We start from the raw sequence: 19,671 nt of genomic DNA on the forward strand, positions 1-19,671 counted from the left end.
TGAGAGTCCGCCTGCCGATGCAGGGAACACGGGTTTGTGCCCCGGTCCGGGAAGATCCCACATGGCGCGGAGCGGCTGGGCCCGTGAGCCATGGCCGCTAAGCCTGCACGTCCGGAGCCTGTGCTCCACAACGGGAGAGGCCACAGCAGTGAGAGGCCCACATACTGCAAAAAAAAAAAAAAAAAAAAAAAATGTAGGGGAAATGCTGACTTTGAGAGCATGATTACCTTCTGGGGAATGTGCCCCACATAGAGCGTTCTGGAGAGGTTCTGAGCTTCCTTGGAGGCTGCCCTCATGGGTCCTACACCCGTTCGACGCACTGTTGCTCTAAGTGGATCTACTACTCTGGTGTCTGAAAATCACCCCAAAGCCACCAACTTTCACACTGTGAAGAGCAACTCTGACTTTCACAGAGTTTTCTTACAGTTTTCGACAGAGTAAGAGTTAAGAAAAGCAAATGTAACAAATTTTAACAGGCCGAAATGCGTGTAAAAACTAAAACCAGATCCGTGAACTGGCTGTCTTTACTCATTTACTCAGCTGTAGCGTTCCCAAAATCTGGAAGGACTTTAATCTTTTGTTTTCCATCAACCACACATTTATTTAGAGCTCAATGTTTCTTACACTGTGCAAAAAAGGGGCAAAATACAATGCAAATTTGTACAATAATCCACAGAATATGACCAACATCCTGATGAAAACCCAAAGTGGGTTAACAGGGATTTTTTTCTCCAGAAAAGCACACTTTCCAAGGAGCCCTCAGAGGAGCTCAGCACAGAAAAAAAAAGAAGGGGGGGAGGGGTTATTTGGTGGAGAAAGTTTGGGAAAAACTACAACCCACTAAATCCTTCCTCAGGAGCCACGACGCACATTTGCTCATGAGAGCACAGGAATGCCACAAAGACCTCAGTAACCTTGGTTAACCCAGTATTGCCACATTTGTTTAATCAAGAAGCCCATTTATCCCACCTAACATCGATTAATATTCACAGAAAAGTAGTGGATGTTACCGGTCTTGGAAACAACCGCAGGGAGTGCTGAGTTAAGTAACCACCTTAACTTTGCCCCCCTGGCTGCAACCACTGGGAAAGGGAAAAGGAGGTCGTGGTCCTGCTGAGGCTCCTTATCCCATTCACGGCCAAGGCTGAGTCTCAGCTACATCAGGTTCCCTACCCCTTCCTCTCTCACCATCTCCTTCCCAGAAAGACCACCTTATCAAATACGGCAAACCACCATTCAGCTGGCATTACAGAAAAACGATCCTTGCTGGAATCTCTCAACAAACTCTACGACAGTCTTCTTTTTAAAACAGCCCTGCATACGGACACGGCCCCTCCCCCCACCGAATCAGAGATCTGTGCAATGCATAGGAGACCCTGCTCTGCTCCAGGGAAAGTAGTAAGTTAAATTATAGATGGTCTTACCAAAAAGTCAGGATAGAAAGATACCAAAAACCACAGCTGGTTAGAAATAATATTTATTATTCCCTCCCCCCATGTACAGATCACTTTTCAGAAAGAGGAAGATATTATCCATGTGTTCATTGGTAACAGTTTGTAGAAAATAAACGTAATTCCTATCTTGTCAACAATATAGTTCTATCATTTTTTTAAAAACAATAGCCATTTTATTTTTCCATGTTAGTTCAAGAATAGCTTCAAGTTTTATGTTTCAGATCAAATCAAGACAATCGTTGTTTCTAGGTAATTTCCTGACAGAGCCCCTCCCCCCCAGCCCCTAAAAAATTCTATATCCTAAGTGATAAACTCTTCTTGTACATTCAGCAAACTTTATACTGGAAAAGGATAACTGAGACAGGTACTTACTCTCGTGCACAGTAATAAATCTAGCTGAGCCTCTACACCTTGCTTTGCAATGATGTTTACATAAAATAAATCATATCTTATCAAGTTACAATGGTAATTTCTTGAAATGTAGTTACGAAAGCTATACACTTAATCCACTGAAATTTCCTTCTAATTTCTGAATCTGTAATTAAACCATCGCCATAAGGAAAAGCTTCATCCCAAGACGATGTTCCCCCCCTTCTCCTCAGCTATTTCTCCCTAAAGGCTTGAACCCTCTCTCAGATCATGTAAAGAGATACATTAAAAGCACAGGAAAAAATGTTTTAGCTCGCTGACATAATGCCCTTAAGTTTGCTGACATAATGCCCATATGTTAACTTTAAAATGTAAAATCAGAGTTAAAGCGTCACTTAATTCATACAGTACATTGTTCATTAATCAACAGTGTCCCACCAACTCAGAAGTTCCCTAAACTGGTCGTCTTCTCCGCATTTAGTAGGTTTATAACCAATGACTCAATCAAAGAATGTGCTTGTAATAGGCTGCTGGTTTAATTCTAGAATTAGAAGTTTCCATCTTGGGCTATTTTCAAATACAGAAATGCTACAAGTGGCATATGAACTATTAATTTTGTTTCCCATTACCTACAGGAAGAATTTGTTCAAATAAAATTTTACAAGACAAAATGCAAATCTCTATACCTATATATAGATGTATACATGTATATATTGAACCTAACTAAAGTTTTATAAGCAATACTAACATAGTTCTGGTTACACATTCCTAAAGACTTAGTAACTGTTTTAAAGATATATGTTATAAAGAGGCTTATGCAAAAGGCAAAAATTAAGAAACAACATGATCCTTGAGGTTTTCAGTATTACTTCAAAAAAGCTGTTTCTATTCCCCATATAAGAAAACTGTGCATTTATCTTAGAAAAAAAAATTATAAAAAGATAATGGTATCATGTGAAGAGTTCACAAAAACTACACTATATATCCCATAAAAGTCATACCTATTAAAGGTAAATCACGATTATGGTTTATATTGTATTACAGACATCACCATCACCTTTCCTCTTTAATAATGAGAGGGTTTAACTCTGTTTTAACTTAACTAGTGCCACAGAAATTCAAGTCCCAGTAGCAACAAGTTAAACAAGGTTATTACAAAATAAGGCATTCTGCTCACATGTCATTAAAGTAACAGGCTGAGTATAGTAAAATGGGATCTTTTCGTTTTTGTAATTTTATACCATCCAAAAATTATATAGAAGGCAATTTTACCCCAAAACCCAATTAATTGCTATCTTCCAGGGCAACAGAAAAACATACATAAAATCCTCAACTTTTGGCAATTTTCTCCAACTGCCATAAAGAGGCTGATCTTATCTATTTAATAAAGCCCAGTATCAGAAATGCGGATGAAATGTCTCTGACTATGCCATTTCTAAGCCTGCAGGTCACACACTAAACGATTTTTCAAATTATACATTAAATCTAATTTGACAAAATCCCTGTAGTGTTATTTAGGGGAAAAAAAACCCCAAGTGGATTCAGAACACACTTGCACACCCACACTCACACACACAGGCACACATCAACATATTGAACAGTTTTCTTAAACATTGGTTGGTTCTCCAGAAAGACTCCAAATATTTGTCATCAAGCTACAGCATGTGTGTAAGGGGCAGCAATGCAACTTTCTTAGCACAAAGTAAGAATCTGAATGAACTTTTAAACAACTAGTACCTGAACCAAAGATTTTGCCAAAGATGAACTCTGAAATACATGTTTTTTGAAATCTGGACCCAACTGCCTGTTGCACTTGTACATTAAGTGTTGCTTAGATAAACAAAAATAGAGCATAAATTCATTACTCTACTATCTAAAGATTTAAAGCAATGGTTATGTCATCAACAGGTAAAATGCACCTAATGTGGGTCTTTTGACACCTCTTGCTTTAAGTTTATTGTATGATAAAGTTCTTCACAGTTTAAAATATTGTGAAGAAATATATTTATATATAACTATATTCACATAGATATTATGTACACATACTATGTATTTAATGTACCCATAAACTTTGAATATGTGTGTGCCAGAAGGATAACCCACACATACGCAGGAACCCTGAATAATAGATCGGTGTGGACTGTGAAATGATTTCTCAGAAATGCATAGAAATAAAAAGAGTATTATTATGAATAATTATAATAACAAAACTTTTACCGTATTTACATAGTGCCTATCTCCCAGGAGGTAAATATGCTTTCTAGACATTCGTCAGCATCTCTGTGAGGCGGGGCATTGGGAACACGATCAAGTCTCATTTTCCACAACCAGAGAGCCTGTCCAGGACCACGCACTTTCACGGTGGCAGAATGGAGCACAGACAAGGAGGTTTCCTAACTTGCAAAGTCTCCAAACACCAGATCAAACAGTCTTGGGGTGAAATCAAGTTTCCATCTTACAAGAGAACTTCCACCACAAAGGATTAATTTTTAAGTCCTCATATACTTGTGATTGTGCATTATATTTGTACCACAGGGAGATCAAAATGGTTTTTGGTTTTGGCAGATGAAAAAGTCTAACATTCAGTGTGACTATAATTCAGTGTAACTTCTCCAGTTTAAGTGCAACACTGCTGACTGGTCTACCGGGGAATTGCGGTCAATGTCTAAGCATGGCTGAAGAAATCTCAAACAGCTGCTGCCTGGTTACAGAGGCGGCCTGCAGTCTCACGTTGTCTTAGAGGTCTCTCCTACCTCCACGTATGGTACACACGTAAATAAGCATTTCCGCACAAAATATACAGTCAGCATGAATCAGTCCATGTTTAAATAAACCAAGGCCTTAGGGGTGAACTTTAAAGGCCAAGAGCTCCTCGGAGTGCATGTTGTTTAAAGATCGAAGATCTGGCAACTTTAGAAGAAGTTTTGTAAAAATAGAGGCCTCGTTTGGATGGTTTTTCATTATTAAGGTCCTTAGGGCGCGGATGAGCGTTTCCTGCAAAGCCTCCACAGAGTTGACGTTTTCTATCCCGGATCGATCTGAGGGAGAGTGAGGAAGAGAGCGAGATGGAGGAGAGGACATGTTATTAACATTAAATACAAATATAATCCGTGCTGTCGGTCTCATCAATGAATTCAAAACAAGGTTTTACACATTGGAACAGAGGCAAAAGATAACTGACAGAGTTTTTTAAATCCCAATGGCAAATTTTTGTAGCTATTTATTATAAAAATATATATCGCATAGTTCATTTGATAAATCAAAGTTCTTTATAGTGATTAGGTATCTACTCACAAAAATCTAGAAGTTCTGATTTTTAAAATTAGATGCTATCTAATTTCAACTGCTTCTGATTGGCAAAACCAAATGGGTCATGTGGTTTAGCAGTGTATTTTCATCTCATGTGGAACATACCACACTGACACGTCACCGTAGGTGGCAGGCACCTGGGACCCACGAGTGGATCCCTCTTCCCTTGGGTGGGCCAGACTCACTCACTACTAAGGAATGAAACACTGTAGAAAAAGCGGTGGCTTCCACCTTAGGCAAGCTCTCACTCGCTTGCCCTGAGGAAAGCCGGACGCCATGTGAAATGCCCTGTGAAGTGGCCTGAGTGCGAGGGAATTGAGGGTGGTCCCCAGCCGCCAGCCAGCCAGGAACTGAGGTGCTCAGTCTAACGACTGCAGGGAATGACTCCTGCCAACCACCACGTGAATAAGCCTGGAAGCGGATCCTGCCCTAGTGGAGCCTTCATGTGAGACCACAGCCTGCCCACAGCTCGACTGCAACCTCCTAAGAAACCCTGAGCCAGAGGCACCCATATCCTAACCCTCAGAGATAATAAACGTATGCATTTTTAAGCCACTGAGTTTTCGGGTAATTTGTTATGCAGTAGTAGATAACTAACATAGTATGCAAATTTATTACCTAGTTATATTAACTTGCATTCACTTTTACTTAGCATACTGTGTTTATTAAACTCATCATACAAAAATGTTAATAAATTAGTGATTTAGCATAAACCAGCAATAAAGGAAAGTATCCTTAAATGAGCCGAACTTATGTTGTTGGCCATGGACTTTTTTCATCAGCGTGGGTCATTTCTTCCCTTTACAATAGGACACCGTAGTGCACAAGAAATATTCAATGGCTCCAAGTATAGGGGGCTGTAATTAACAAGAAAAGGACTTCTCCAAAGAAGCAAAATTCTCTGGCCATTTACACCCTTTTTTCATTTTTTTTACAAGGAAATCAAGGAGGTCTTACATTATAACTGATAGCTGAAAAACGTTACTTGCAATGCAAACACTCAGAACAAGGATTAAAATTTAATAGTAAAGAGGGGGAAAGTCTGACTAACTTAAATGCAGGAAAAAATGATGAAAATAGTTTAATATTACATTTAATAAAATTTGGATTATGACTACAACTGTGTGCTAATTCTTACAGGAAAAGAGACAAATTGAATGTTGACTCCGGGCTGGGGGGGCGGAGGGAGTCATGATTTATCACACAAAATTGTGAGATGGACAAAAGATCTCTGCCCATACAATCATAAGGGTCATCTCTGCAAACCTACTTAAAGCTTTCAATCATGCTTCCAAGACTCTCCTTGCCTTTAATGTTCAAGTAATTGTTTTCTTTAACAGCCTTGCAATTTACTAATTCATTCACCAAACACTTATTCTGTGATGGGTGCTAGGGAATTAGCAGTGAACATAACAAACAAACCAAAATTCCTTCCTTTAGAGAGCTCATATTTGGGCCGAAGAAAGTTTACATGGTATCATCAGTAATTTACAACAACTGGGAAAAAATGACGGTGATCCCCACAAACAATATAATCTAGATGGCAAAGAAAGAAACAGACAGGAAGTGGGAGAGGACATTTGAGTTAGTATTATACGTGGTTGGTCCTCCAGTGAATATGTTGTGTTTCAGTGACCTATGCTTATGTAGTCAACCTCCTTCGGGGAAACAGATGCCTATACTGTACCTAAAAATGTTAATCATATTAAATTTTTCTAAAACCATGCTTTCATGATTTGAAGGCCAGAGGACCTAACTACAAATCTAGCTGGATCATAAAACAACGATCCTCTAGAAACTGCAACACTAGAAGGCACAGACTGAAATGGAAATTCACCTTCCAAAGGATGCCCTAAGTGCTATACTACCATCTGCAGAATTTAATTCATGATACGGCTTTCTACTTCCTTAATTAGCTCCCAAGCTTGTCCTCCTCACCAACTGTGCTCCTGATGCATATTCACTTCCTACACGATGCAAGTTAAGTTCCTTCAACGAAGCCTCCATGAGGACAACTGAAACCTACATCCAGGAGAGCTCTGGTCTCACACCCACAGGCCAGTCTCTCATCTTCAACTGGAAGTGACTGCGGCCATTACACACAACCTGAAAAAGAGTTTACCTTCCAGGTGTAATTCCTCTTCTCTCCATGGTATCAAAAGTCTTCCAATCTCACAGGCAAATAAATACCATGCTTGAGACTGCTCTCTCCCTTAGCAGCTACAGCTATTCTGTTAACAAGCGGCAGAGTGGGAAGGCTCCTGAAGCTAGACTAACAGGAGTTCAAATGCCTGATCAGCCCATTATGAAAAACGTGACCTTGGGCAAATTATTCAAGCCCCCTGTTCCTCAAATTCCTTGCCTGTCGTAACTGAGGATAACATGTCCTAGCTCACATCCAAGGTCTGCTGTGAATACAAAATTATATAATGAGATCATTAACTAGCATTTCTTCGGACAACCACCACCAGAAGAGAACAAGAACCAGAAGGCAAGTGTAGATTCCAAGAAAAACAAAAGCTATTTTGAATATAAAGCAAACTACAATGTTGCTTAATTCTAAACAGTTAACAGAGAACATAAATAAATAACCCATTTGTTATCTGACCCTGGAACATGCCCTTCAGGAAGGGCAGGCTTAGGGGAGAGTCTATGTTGCCTGTTACCCTTTCAGTCCCACCGTGTGAACACTAAGAGCACTAGTCACGTGATCACACTACTACGAATGCTGATGTTTGACTGTTCAATGTTTAGAATCAACTGATAAATAAAGCATGGGAAATAGCCACATTTATAGAACAGAACGTAAATATTTTCATTCTTGACAACGCAGAAGAAATGTTAGCGCAGAAGAAGCCAGGATGTGGAGAAAGGAGGGCCCTGTGTCCCTGGATGGTGAGAATATTCTATCTAAACTATCTGAGAGGTTATGAAAGAGTGAGTGAGCAAAGACTGTGAGCATGTTAAATTTATAAATAAAACCAATAAAGTAGCACAAGAAATAAAACATAAAAATTGAGGGGGAAAAGTGAGAGGGAACTGTTTTTTTTTAATTTATTTATTTTAAATTTATTTTTGGCTGCATTGGGTCTTTGCTGCGTGCGGGCTTTCTCTAGTTGCGGCGAGCGGGGACTACTCTGCGTTGCGGTGCATGGGCTTCCCATTGCGGTGGCTTCTCTTGTTGTGGAGCATGGGCTCTAGGCACATAGGCTTCAATAGTTGTGGCACAGGGGCCCTAGAGCAGAGCGCAGGCTCAGTAGCTGTGGCACGTGGGCTCAGTAGTTGTGGCTCACGGGCTCTAGAGCGCAGGCTCAGTAGTTGTGGCGCACGGGCTTAGCTGCTCCGCGGCATGTGGGATCTTCCCGGCCCAGGGCTCAAACCTGTGCCCCCTGCATTGGCAGGCGGATTCTTAACCACTGCGCCACCAGGGAAAGCCCCAAGAGGAAACGTTTATTTATCAGTTACATCTGCTAAATAAAAAGAGGTACAAGCATAGTATTTAGAGTTGGGTCAGCAACCATCAGAACAACTAAAAAGAAAGATGGTTAGAAATCTAGTTCTCTGAAGGACAGGCTAGGAATAGAAGAAGGAAGGCTTTCCATTTTATACCCTTCTATAATTATGTAATTTTATTTTCCTGCTTTAAAGACAACAATAGTTCTTTTTAAGTGACAGAGCTTTAAATTCGACATTTTAAAATGCATGCATACTGTGTTGCCTGTGTATCTTCATATATAAACACAACACAAACAAGAATGCCTTACCATCTTTTACAGTCAGTTTCTCCCCTTTGGTACCATCTATCAATAAGCAGGCAAATGGACAAATGGATGGATGGGTGAATGGAGAGAGGCAGACCCCTAATGCTAACAGTGGTCTTTCTTGGTAGTGATATTATCATCTTTATTTTCATCTTAATGTTTTCTAATTTCTCAAAGAACCCATATTATTCTTAGGATCAGATAACAAAAGAAGGCTTTTTCGAAATTAAAATTTGAAACATAAAAATCACGTTCCTGGTGGAAAACACAACTGAAGTAGCACAGTGCCGGCAGAGAGCTCCCCTTTACCCCTTGGCCTTCTTTTCTTCCCCTGAACTACCTCGGGGACACAGTCCCTCCTTCCCCCCTCCTCTGCCACAACCTATTTCAGGAGAGTTCACTCCACTGCCTCATTCCTGGAGGTATTTCAACAGCCTCTCGACCTGACTCTCCAGCTCTGATGACTCACCTGTCTAATCCACCCAGGACAGAAACGCAGAAGTAAGGTTAAAGCGTGGCTTTGTTCATGCCAGACCATTCCCCTACTTAGGAAGTTACACTGACTTCCCACTGCCCCGTATTCCAGGTGAAGTTCTTCTGTTCAGCTCGCCAGCTGTCACTCTATAACCTGGTGCTCCCCTCACCCCGAGCCTTCTGCCCCCTCCTCCTCGACGAGCACCCCAGGCTTTGGCCCCGCCCCATGCCATCCCTCGCCTCTGGCTGGGAAAACCTAATACCCCATCCTCCCCACAAAGCCTTCTCAGATGACTTCATCTTCCTTCCTGAACTCCTACCTACCTCAGTCGGAACCAAGCAGTTTAGTAACACAAAGCTTTCTGTGTTGGTTCCGTCTCTCCAAATGGAACACAAAGCCGGTGTCTTAATGCTTGTTCTGTCTCCCCCGAGCACCTGGCACTTAAGGCATATTCATCAGATAAAGAAGTTACCGAGTATGGATTACCTTTATTTCACAATTAAAGATTTAGTAATCTGATGACAACTCAAACCATTACTAATTACTCATGAAGAGACTGCGAAATGGTAGGTAAGTGCAAGAAGCATTACAAGGTTACTAAGAAACCAGGCATCCCTCACTGACACAGTCCATCCAAACTACTCCCATAAGTGCATTTTTAGCTACCCAGGTAGAGCTGATCAGAAAAGGTAGCCAAATAATGCCTGCAAATGGCGTAAGTTTTTTATACCACTGACGTGCAACAGGCCCTTTAAGATATACAAAGAGCTTCCTCTCCTTAAGGATCGCTGACGTAAGAGTTACTGACTTACAGTCCAGCCACATAACCAGGGGCCACAACTTATACTTTACAACCTCACAGTGTTCAGCACAAGGTCTTTTACACAGTAGGAAGCAAATGGGAAACTTAAAGCAAGTAATATCAAAATACTGCCTAGGGCTTCCCTGGTGGCACAGTGGTTGAGGGTCCGCCTGCCGATGCAGGGGACACGGGTTCGTGCCCTGGTCCAGGAGGATCCCACATGCCGCGGCGGAGCGGCTGGGCCCGTGAGCCATGGCCTCTAGGCCTGCGCGTCCGGAGCCTGTGCTCCGCAGCGGGAGAGGCCACAGCAGTGAGAGGCCCGCGTACCAAAAAAAAAAAAAAAAAACTGTCTAATTCTCAACAAATGGTTTAAAATAAAGTTAGCGATACCTAAAAATGGCTGGCACTTTCTTACATGTCCCCAAGAAAGTCACCGGCTCAATTTCCAATTTGCTATGGGGAATAATCTCTGCCTTACTAAGTACCGTCTGAGTTGAAATACTTTGGTCAGAAATAATTGCAATACAATGCAAGGTGGCAGGGAAATTGGGAAACACCATCAATGACTCATATAAATAAACAATAAATGATAGGATTCAACAATCTTGGAGGCTCCCATGGTACAATCCCTTCCTTTCACAGGATAAGGAAACCGAGACTCAAAGAGAGAAAATTACTTACCAAGTCACACAGAAAGTTCAGTAGCAAAGCTGGGTGAGAGCCTACAACTCATAATTCTCTGATTTTTGTAACAAAACACAGTAATACATCTTGATACTTGTAACATTTTCAAGTAACCCACATAATATTTTAACCAAAACTTAGATTCATATTATAACCATCTACCTAGAAATACACAATGTTCCAAAAAATAAATCCATGAAATAACACTTTAGACTCATAAAAAATTATGAACAAAAGCTAAAGACTAAGAGTGGTATATGTGAGGCCCAGATCTAAACATCCTTTTATCCCTATACAGCACTTGTGACTTTTACTGCCATGATTAAAAAAAAAAATTTAATTATGCAAAAATAACAGATTCATAGTTTAGCATATTTCCTAAGGCCTTCTCCCCTCTACATAGCTTGCCAGAACCTAGCCGACTGCCACCTTCTCCCCACTTGGTCACTATATTCCAGGTGTCACACAACTGTCGAGCAGCTTCCTTACCTGCAGAAACCAGGACAACTGCTGTAAACAGACTCATCTCTTCATCACTGAGTTGGAGGGCATTTAGCTTCTCACTAAATTCAAACATAGAGTTTAGCAGATCCCCTGCTCCCATTGAGTGTAAATCATCCACACTATACTTCTTTCCACTTAAAAAGGTGACAGTACGTTCCTTTGCGTCAAATAATGATGCAAACCGTACCATTAAAACCTGGAAAAAGAAAAAGACTTAAATGTATCTGGAGAAGTTCAATAGTAATACTAAAAAATAACTCAGTATTCAAGTCAGTTAAGAGACATCCTACACATAAAAGAAGAGTTGTAGAAGAAAAAGTGAGTTTATTTTTACCCAGAACCATTTGCTTAAGACAAAATCTCCACCAAAGCGATAAATACTCTAGGAAGAGCATCAAAAAAATTCCAGCCACCAGGGGCAAAATACTCAAGTCCTGTGATACTCTGAAACTATTAATAAAGATTCTGAAATGTAAATTCAAAATTAAAGCAGGCAAAAAAAAGCCCAAAACCCGAAATTAAAGCAGGCAATAATGCCAAGAAATTTGAAACTGGGCCTTGGCCAAAGGCATTTAGCAAACTCTTTAAGCTACCAAGTGTATCATATGGTCTCTAAGCCCTAAGTAAAAAGAGCAGTATTTCAATGCAACAACACTTGGAAACACACAAACACCAAATGCAACCAAGGCAAATGCAGCAGACGAACTCTAGTCATAGTCTATTTTAAGAAAGCATAACCCAAAGAGACAATACACAAAGAAAACTATGGTAGCAGGTGCTCCAGACATCAAGGTATAATGGAAATCCAGACCAAACCAGTCAACAACTGCTAACCTGCAGCACTCCCTCCACTATAGTAAACGGTAACATCTAGGTCACATATTCCTCTCATAACCAGAGGAACACTGAACAAACACCTGCCCTTTGCAATGCTCCCAAGCAAAGACTTGTTTTACCCAAGACAACCCAAAAGAGAGTGAGCCTTCTAAGATGGTGCTAGCGCTACAACACAGCAATCCTCAGACAAATCACAAGGTGAAAAGAACACAAGTCCTGGAGTGAGAGATTTGTGTTCTAGTCCTGACTGTGTTATGAATTTACTGGTAACCCAGGAAAGAAAAGTTCTGCACCTCTCTAGGCCGTAGTTATCTAACCTCAAAACTGGGTGAATTGAACTTGATCTCTGACATCCCTTCTGACTTTAAACCTTAAGTCTAATATTTTCCTTTGAACTGAAAACCCTAACCTATAAGTGTTTCTTTGGAATTCTATCACAGCTATTTTATTTACAAAAACATCTTCTCTGTTCTAGCTCAGGTGCCCCAAAGAATAGAACCGAAGGCAAGGGTTTATATGGGATGTGCACTGGCACATGTGAAAACAACAGGAGTTAAGAAAAAGGAAATGAGATGGAAAGGAAAGAGAGTCAGTATCAGAGGACATACTGCTAAGCTGGACACCACCTGACATCAAGAACAACTGAGAGCCCGATCCCGTGGGACCCTCCGGGGAAGTGAAGATCTTCCCCCAGCTCCCTTTCCCTGCTGATCAAAGACTGGGCCCACCAGCGTCAATGTCCCACCCACCCCCTGCCTTTCAGGATAATGCCTACGTGAGTGCTGAGCAAGTGCTGAGACTTCTCCCACCTCAGCAGCAGCAGGGAAGCCCCGGGGCAGACAGGTGAGAGGTCCCTAAGCAAGCACAGCGAGAGGCTCTGTCTGCATCCTACTCAAATTGGCAACACGGGCTGCCCCAGGCCCAGGCAGAAGGCACCACAGCAGAGAAAGTGGAGTAGCAAAAGTAGCCAAGGATCCTGGAGTGAGGCGAGGCCATGAAGATCCACAGTGGTACATAAGAGATGTCTGAAACAACTCCCAAATATCCTACCACCTCCTAGGAGACAAAAACCACCATCTATTTACCCTTCGTGTCCAGTACTGAACATAGTAAACGCTGGGTTAGGCTATCAGGAGGTGTCTAACTCGGGGAACCCACCAAGTCCACACCTGAAAGCGATTCTAGAACTTGGAGTTCATGTGCTGCAAATACAGTCCATTTGTATTTAAAGTCCTAAGTAACTCGGCCTTTACCTTGTCTTTTCCCAAGATCCTGAGATGGTCATTCTTTTGTTGATATTTTCAGCCTCTGGACTATAAACAGTTGTTGAGAAAAGGATCAAAGTAAAATACTACCTTCGACTTCCCTGTGGCACAGTGGTTAAGAACCTGCCTGCCAATGCAGGGGACAAGGGTTCGAGCCCTGGTCCGGGAAGACCCCGCATGCCACGGGGCAACTAAGCCCGTGCGCCACAACTATTGAGCCTGCGCTCTAGAGCCCGCGTGCCACAACTACTGAAGCCCGCGTGCCACAACAACTGAAGCCCGCGCACCTAGAGCCTGTGCTCCACAAGAGAAGTCACCGCAATGAGAAGCCTGCTCACTGCAACTAGAGAAAGCCCACGTATAGCAACCAAGACCCAACACAGCCAAAATAAATAAATTCGTTTAAAAAAAATAATAATAAAATAAAATAAAATACTACCTTGCCCTGTATCAATATTCAGGATAAATAAAACCTACCTCGAAAGTCCCAGCCTTTAAAAGGTTGACCTGGTCATGTTGAGAGAGATCTCTGAAGCCGGGAATACGCTTTGCAAACTCCACCACTTCCTTCACTGCTGGGGTGAAGCTCATCGAAAATTCTTCCCAGATTTCATGCCCCGATTTATGAGGATCCACATACGGAGACTTATTCATTGGACAAACCTAATACGCATAAAACAGAAGAACTACTGAATTGTGAGAGGTGGTAAAGAAATTTCAAAGGTAGCATATCAATCAATGGAAACCCCATGAATATACCCTCTGACACCAGTAAAATCTACTAATATTAGCACTCTCTCCATTTGCTACTTGCCTTGTGACAGAGAGCCTCAGAGCAACCTAACTTAAACAGCAGTTAATTTATCATAAAAGAGGTAGCCTAAGCAAAAAGTACATCTATCACAAGCTAGTTCAAAACCTGTTGCAGAGGTTTGAGAGATTATTTTGTAATATTGCTGCCATCTTGCACTGGGTTTTATGGTTTTCAATCAAATTCATACGTATTCATTCACTTGATTCTCAACCCTACTATGTAGTCATGGCAGACATTATAACTACCATTTCTTAGATAAGGAAATGGGACTTTATGAGGTTTAGTGATTTATCCAAATACAGCTAGAAGTCACAGGCCTAGAGTCCAACCCCACACTTAGTATTTCAAAACTCACCTTTTTCTAAATAGGCACAATTACACTGTTGTAATTTCAAACAGGAAAAGACAGTGAGATGCCTCACTTTTTTAAAAAAGGTCACTGACCACTTATTTCATATACACTGGTGTGACCACTGGCCTCCACTTGTTCAATTAGGACACAATGACTGGACATACAAGATGGACCTTCTAAATAAGAATTGGAGAGGAAAAAAATAGGAAGCCAAAGAAGGTATTAGGACACTACAAAGATTATGAAACATACACTGTATACTCTATTAGTAAAATCAGCCTTTAAATTTTCATTAAATCCATAGGAGATCGAGTAATGGGACGATTCTATAACCATGGAGAATATCACAGATCAGAACCTAAATGCTTACACGTTTTTTCCCTCCTTAACAGAGCCACTAAGCCTAAAAAAATATGAGGCTACCTTCCAGATCCATGGAATCAAATACTTGTAAGTGACCCCAAAAAATCTAACATTAGGACTGGGGTAGAGTCAACTATCTTGAAATGAAAAAAGAGGATTTTAATTACCTGGCTGTAGAAAATACCAAGCACTATCAAAGGATCTCATTGTGCAAACTGGAAGTGCAGTGCTACTGCTGTTTTAGATGAAATTGGGGCTGAATATAAACAATGTACTTTCATGCAGACTATTGTATTTGATGAAAACACTTAAATGATATGAGTGACATTAACTCATTCCATGGGATGAAGTCGGAGAAAATCCTTAGAAACCAGTGAATTATATTAAACTATGCCTAAATTTTCAAACAACAAAACATCCATGTTCTATATCCAAAGACCTTTTTGCATCATAATGGTTAAAGAAAACACTTTCCTTCTAAATCAAGGAATTACTGACCATGGCAAGCTAAAAGATCAGCCCTCTGAGAAAATCCCAAAGCTAGGAAGGCAATGCTTAACCAGAACGCTTCAAGTTTGAAAAGGATTTCTAAGAATTAGGACCGATTCTTCATGAACCATATTTTACATAAAATCCTAATCCCAATCATAGTACCAATCAAATAACACGCCTGTACCTAGCTCTGTATGAAATCAGCTCATTCAACAAATGATGTTTATTAAAAATATTTGACCTAAAGTACTACGCAAAATTGATTCTGTAAATCTCAGGTTTTCTGACACCCCCGCCCCTGTCCTCTGAATAAAAGAAAGCCTTCAAAGCTTTCCTTGATACAAAGTGAGCAAAAGAAGTGATTTCACTATACCAGATGCATTCTCCCTCCAGTGTTGCACAGGTAACTATTCTCGTTCTCATTCTGAGAACATCCATCTATGGAAACTCTATCACATACTCTCTGAGTATAAGCATTGGAGAAGTTCACACAATGTCCATTTGTAATACAAATGGCATGCCCATTGGCGTAATGCATTACGTTCCTCCCTTTGTACTGTCCACCGAGGTGCTGCTGGCTCTCACTACAAGGAAAGTGGCTGCTAAGCCCACTGCCACAACGGTCATGATTCAAATTATATTGCTCCATGTTCTTAGGAATCCGTTCTCTCTGCGGCTGCACGGTCTCTGCCGAGTTTTCTCGCTGCTCCTGATTATACATAAAGGTATCCTTGTGCGCTCTGGTTACCATGCCAATCACTTCTTCCTTTGCAAAATCTGAAGAGGGAGAAGAGCTTTTGATGTTTTCTTGCTCCAGCTGGGGCTTGGGTCGCAGCTGTTCCTGGGCTGGTAAAGCTGTCTGTTCATGATGTTCTACTAATTGGTCGTTCTGTAGATGACCACTGAACTGGCTGTTCATCATGGTCTTCATGGCACTCTGCATCTCAATTAGCATCCTCTGTTTTTCACGCTTAGGAATACGACCAAACCGAACAGCTATTGAAGAAAAAGATATTTAACATCTACATTCTAAATAAGACCCGTTTATACAAAATAACACAAAACTGGCTCTGATAGCTATGGCTTCTGGTCATATGAGTAAAGAACATCCATTTGTGTCTGGCCCAAATTATCCTAAACTTGCTGGCTATGTTTTTCTGGTACCACAGGAAGTGGGAGCAGGAAGACAATTTTTCGTTTTTCTCTCAAAATAAAGCTCAGAAGATCTCTAGGGTATTTTATAAACAAAGCCTAAGAAAGAAATTTGAAATTAACTGATGGAAATCAGTTTGCAGCAGACCAGCATTCCTATACAGCACCTTACTAAGAAAGCTGAAGGCTCTGTTCTCAAGAAGGCACACGTGATTCAGCTACCCACATCCACCAACGCTGATAGAACCCACAGGCACAATCACTCCCTGAATGACCTCTGTCCGTTCATTTCTGTAACCTTATTCTCAAGACCCAACTATGAAGGGATCTCCTTTTCCAACTTCTTAAAAGAGAAAATGTTTAAAAAAAAAAAGAAAAGAAAAATCACAGTCAATAGAAATGTAGTTATTGGAAAATAAACTTGCTGGATTTCAATTAAAATCAATGAAACAAAAATAAAATCATTCATCCTGCACTACCTTAGAGACTAGTCTTAGAATGAGTCCTGTTTCCAACGTTCATATCCCTGAGGGGAAAAAGCTTCTTTCCACCTAAAATTTATACAGAGATAACAAAAATTAAATATCCACCCAGCAAGAAAGCCTCACTAATCTAACTGCAGCCTCTGACACTGTCATGACCACAGACGAACAATTTTATCATGGTGCACACTCTACCTCTGCTCCCTCCTGTACAACTGATGGCCATTTTTACTCTTTCTGGGGAAATCACAATATCCACCAATTTTGGATTAGTATTTCTAGTGCTATAAAAAAATTTTTCAAGCAACTGAAAATACAAAACATCAATTGCTGAAACCTGTCATTCGAGAACCTCATTACAATACTATATTTCTGCGTCAGTAAGATACTAGAGTAATCTAAAGGACTGCTTAAATGACCCTTCCCTAGATAAATACAAGGTTCATTCTTAGCAATTCTTAATTAACTCTACGAAGCCAATCCCTCTGAAAACCTCATACTCCTCTATTATGTTACTTAGAACACAATGAGACTATCCAAAAATGATTTCCCAAGAACAACGGACGGAAGAGTCACATCTTCCAGGGACGTCATCCATAAATAATACTAAAGGTCCTGCAAATCACCACAACCTTTATTTTCCACGGGAGTGGATCATGCCAGAAATGAGCAACCACCTCCACTCCAGACCCTGATGTCTCTTTCAATTTTGCATCTCCTTTCAAAGTATTCAGAATCAGTGCCCGAAAAGCACTGTGTCATATCAGGACTGAGAAGTGATAGAGCTGATTCACGTAGGGAGGAATGGGTTGCTCAGGACTGCTAAGAGATCAGGGAAAAAAGCCAAGGACTCCTATATCAAGAAAAAGTAAATCTCTCTTTTTTTTTTTTTTTTTTTTTTAGGAAAAAGAAAAAGTACTCAAATTGCATAGGGAAAAAATGGGTCTTTTCACAGGCAAGCAACAAAAAAAGAAGAGAGTCAAAAGCTGTTTCTGGGGTGATGATGCTAGAATTTTGACTTGAATGAATTTGGCATCCTACAAGGCATCAAAATGTGTTTTCTAAAATCTGTTTCACCCTGAGCACAAGGGGGCCATTGGTAATCGGCTTATAGCTCCGGTTTATGCTGAGAAATAAGGGCCAAGCTCCACGCGCTTTAAGGAGAGCACTCTTTAAACTGGGGACGTACCATCTCTCGACATTCCAACAGACAGACACTTTTTGAAACGACACTGCTGACATCTGTTCCTATTCATTCTCATTATAGAGCAGTTTTCATTCTTCAGGCACTTCTTGTACTGAATGTTTTGCTGAATGCTTCTCCGGAAAAAACCCTAAGAACAAAGGAAGACGTAGCCATCCATTTAAAAACATCCAGATGAACTCCCTGTAAGCGTCCTCCCACACCTAACCAGCCAGGACACTGCTAGCCACCAGGAAGAAACTCTGGCTTAGAGCTGAGGGAAGCAGACACTGACACACAGAGTTTAACTGGGTTCTTACCGACATCAGCAAGCACCTGTGCCTACTAGCCAAGCAGAGCCCTTCTTCCATGCTTCCCGCTGGAGAATCTCAGTACCGCCGAAGACCCCTGCCCACCCAACCCCCGTCCTACACTTTACCCTGTTACCAGCCCTGCCTGCCGGCATGCCCTCCAGCTCATGCTTTAATCACATACAAATTCCAAAACCCTTGAAACGTGAATGACATTTTCAACAAGCTGACAGAGAAATGTGTTCCATACCGTAACTTCCTCACTAGAACTAAGCATTACGTTGGTAGAACTCGGTCTTTCCTGGATTATTACCTGCTGACACCAGCAAGGCCTACTTATATGTGCCAGATGTTCCTGGCTACTTGTCCGCAGCAGGTAAGTGTCACACCACATGCCACAGACCAACTAAGGATCCAGGAAAGACAGTTCCCAGCTAGATGGCTACACAGAACTGCCTTCATTACACGATTTAAGTTCATGCTCTGTGAGTGGTCTTCAAAGATCTCCAGCTTAATGGTTCCCCTGACTTTTTCAGCAAAATCAAAATTCCCAAAATTATTTTAAACTGTACTTCCCTTGACTATCATAACTAACCACATAGTTGATGAATCTATATTAGTAATTATGGGTTACAACATTTTTATACTTTGTTACTGCAATACTATACTTGGACACTGTAATATCTGAGCTAGACACATCTTTAAGAGCAATTACGTGTGGTATTTATCAGGAATACACAACTAGGTTCATGTGCTTGTCCTTTTGTTTCTCTAGCTATAAAGTGAGACTAATGCCTGTCCCACATTATTTCATATTTTTGTAGAAAAAAAAGAACTATTTATAGAATTTTAAAACAGTGGAAAAGTGCTACATCTGTACAAAATACTGAGTAGCCTTGTGAAGTGATCGAGCCATTAAGAGCTACAAAATTCACAATTCATTCAGAGCCACCCTAGAAAATATTTTCTCTTTCATCATGTACATTCACTGTTTTGCTCACCCACCACATCCTGCCAAACTGTATTCCTGCTTCAGTCAGAGAACAGCAAGAGCACGTGTCT

General features: G+C 40.9%; 1 protein-coding gene across 2 annotated transcripts in view; it reads right to left on the reverse strand.

Annotated features, from left to right (window-relative positions):
- Positions 1-1,586: 1,586 nt before the first annotated feature.
- NR1D2 (nuclear receptor subfamily 1 group D member 2) overlaps positions 1,587-19,671 on the reverse strand; it is a 26,088-nt gene continuing 8,003 nt past the window's right edge. The window contains exons 4-8 of one of the 2 annotated variants that reach the window (XM_082654735.1): positions 18,305-18,449; positions 16,230-16,477; positions 13,938-14,123; positions 11,344-11,554; positions 1,587-4,861 (exon numbers count right to left, since the gene is read on the reverse strand). In XM_082654735.1, coding sequence (XP_082510861.1) covers positions 4,665-4,861; positions 11,344-11,554; positions 13,938-14,123; positions 16,230-16,477; positions 18,305-18,449 — 987 coding nt within the window. In that variant the 3' untranslated portion in view covers positions 1,587-4,664. Of the gene's footprint in view, positions 4,862-11,343; positions 11,555-13,937; positions 14,124-15,854; positions 16,478-18,304; positions 18,450-19,671 lie in introns of both variants that reach the window. The other variant, XM_082654734.1, reaches the window with a different exon arrangement.

This window comes from Grampus griseus (assembly GCF_964374135.1).
Source record: "Grampus griseus genome assembly, chromosome: 5".
Lineage (NCBI taxonomy): Eukaryota > Metazoa > Chordata > Mammalia > Artiodactyla > Delphinidae > Grampus > Grampus griseus.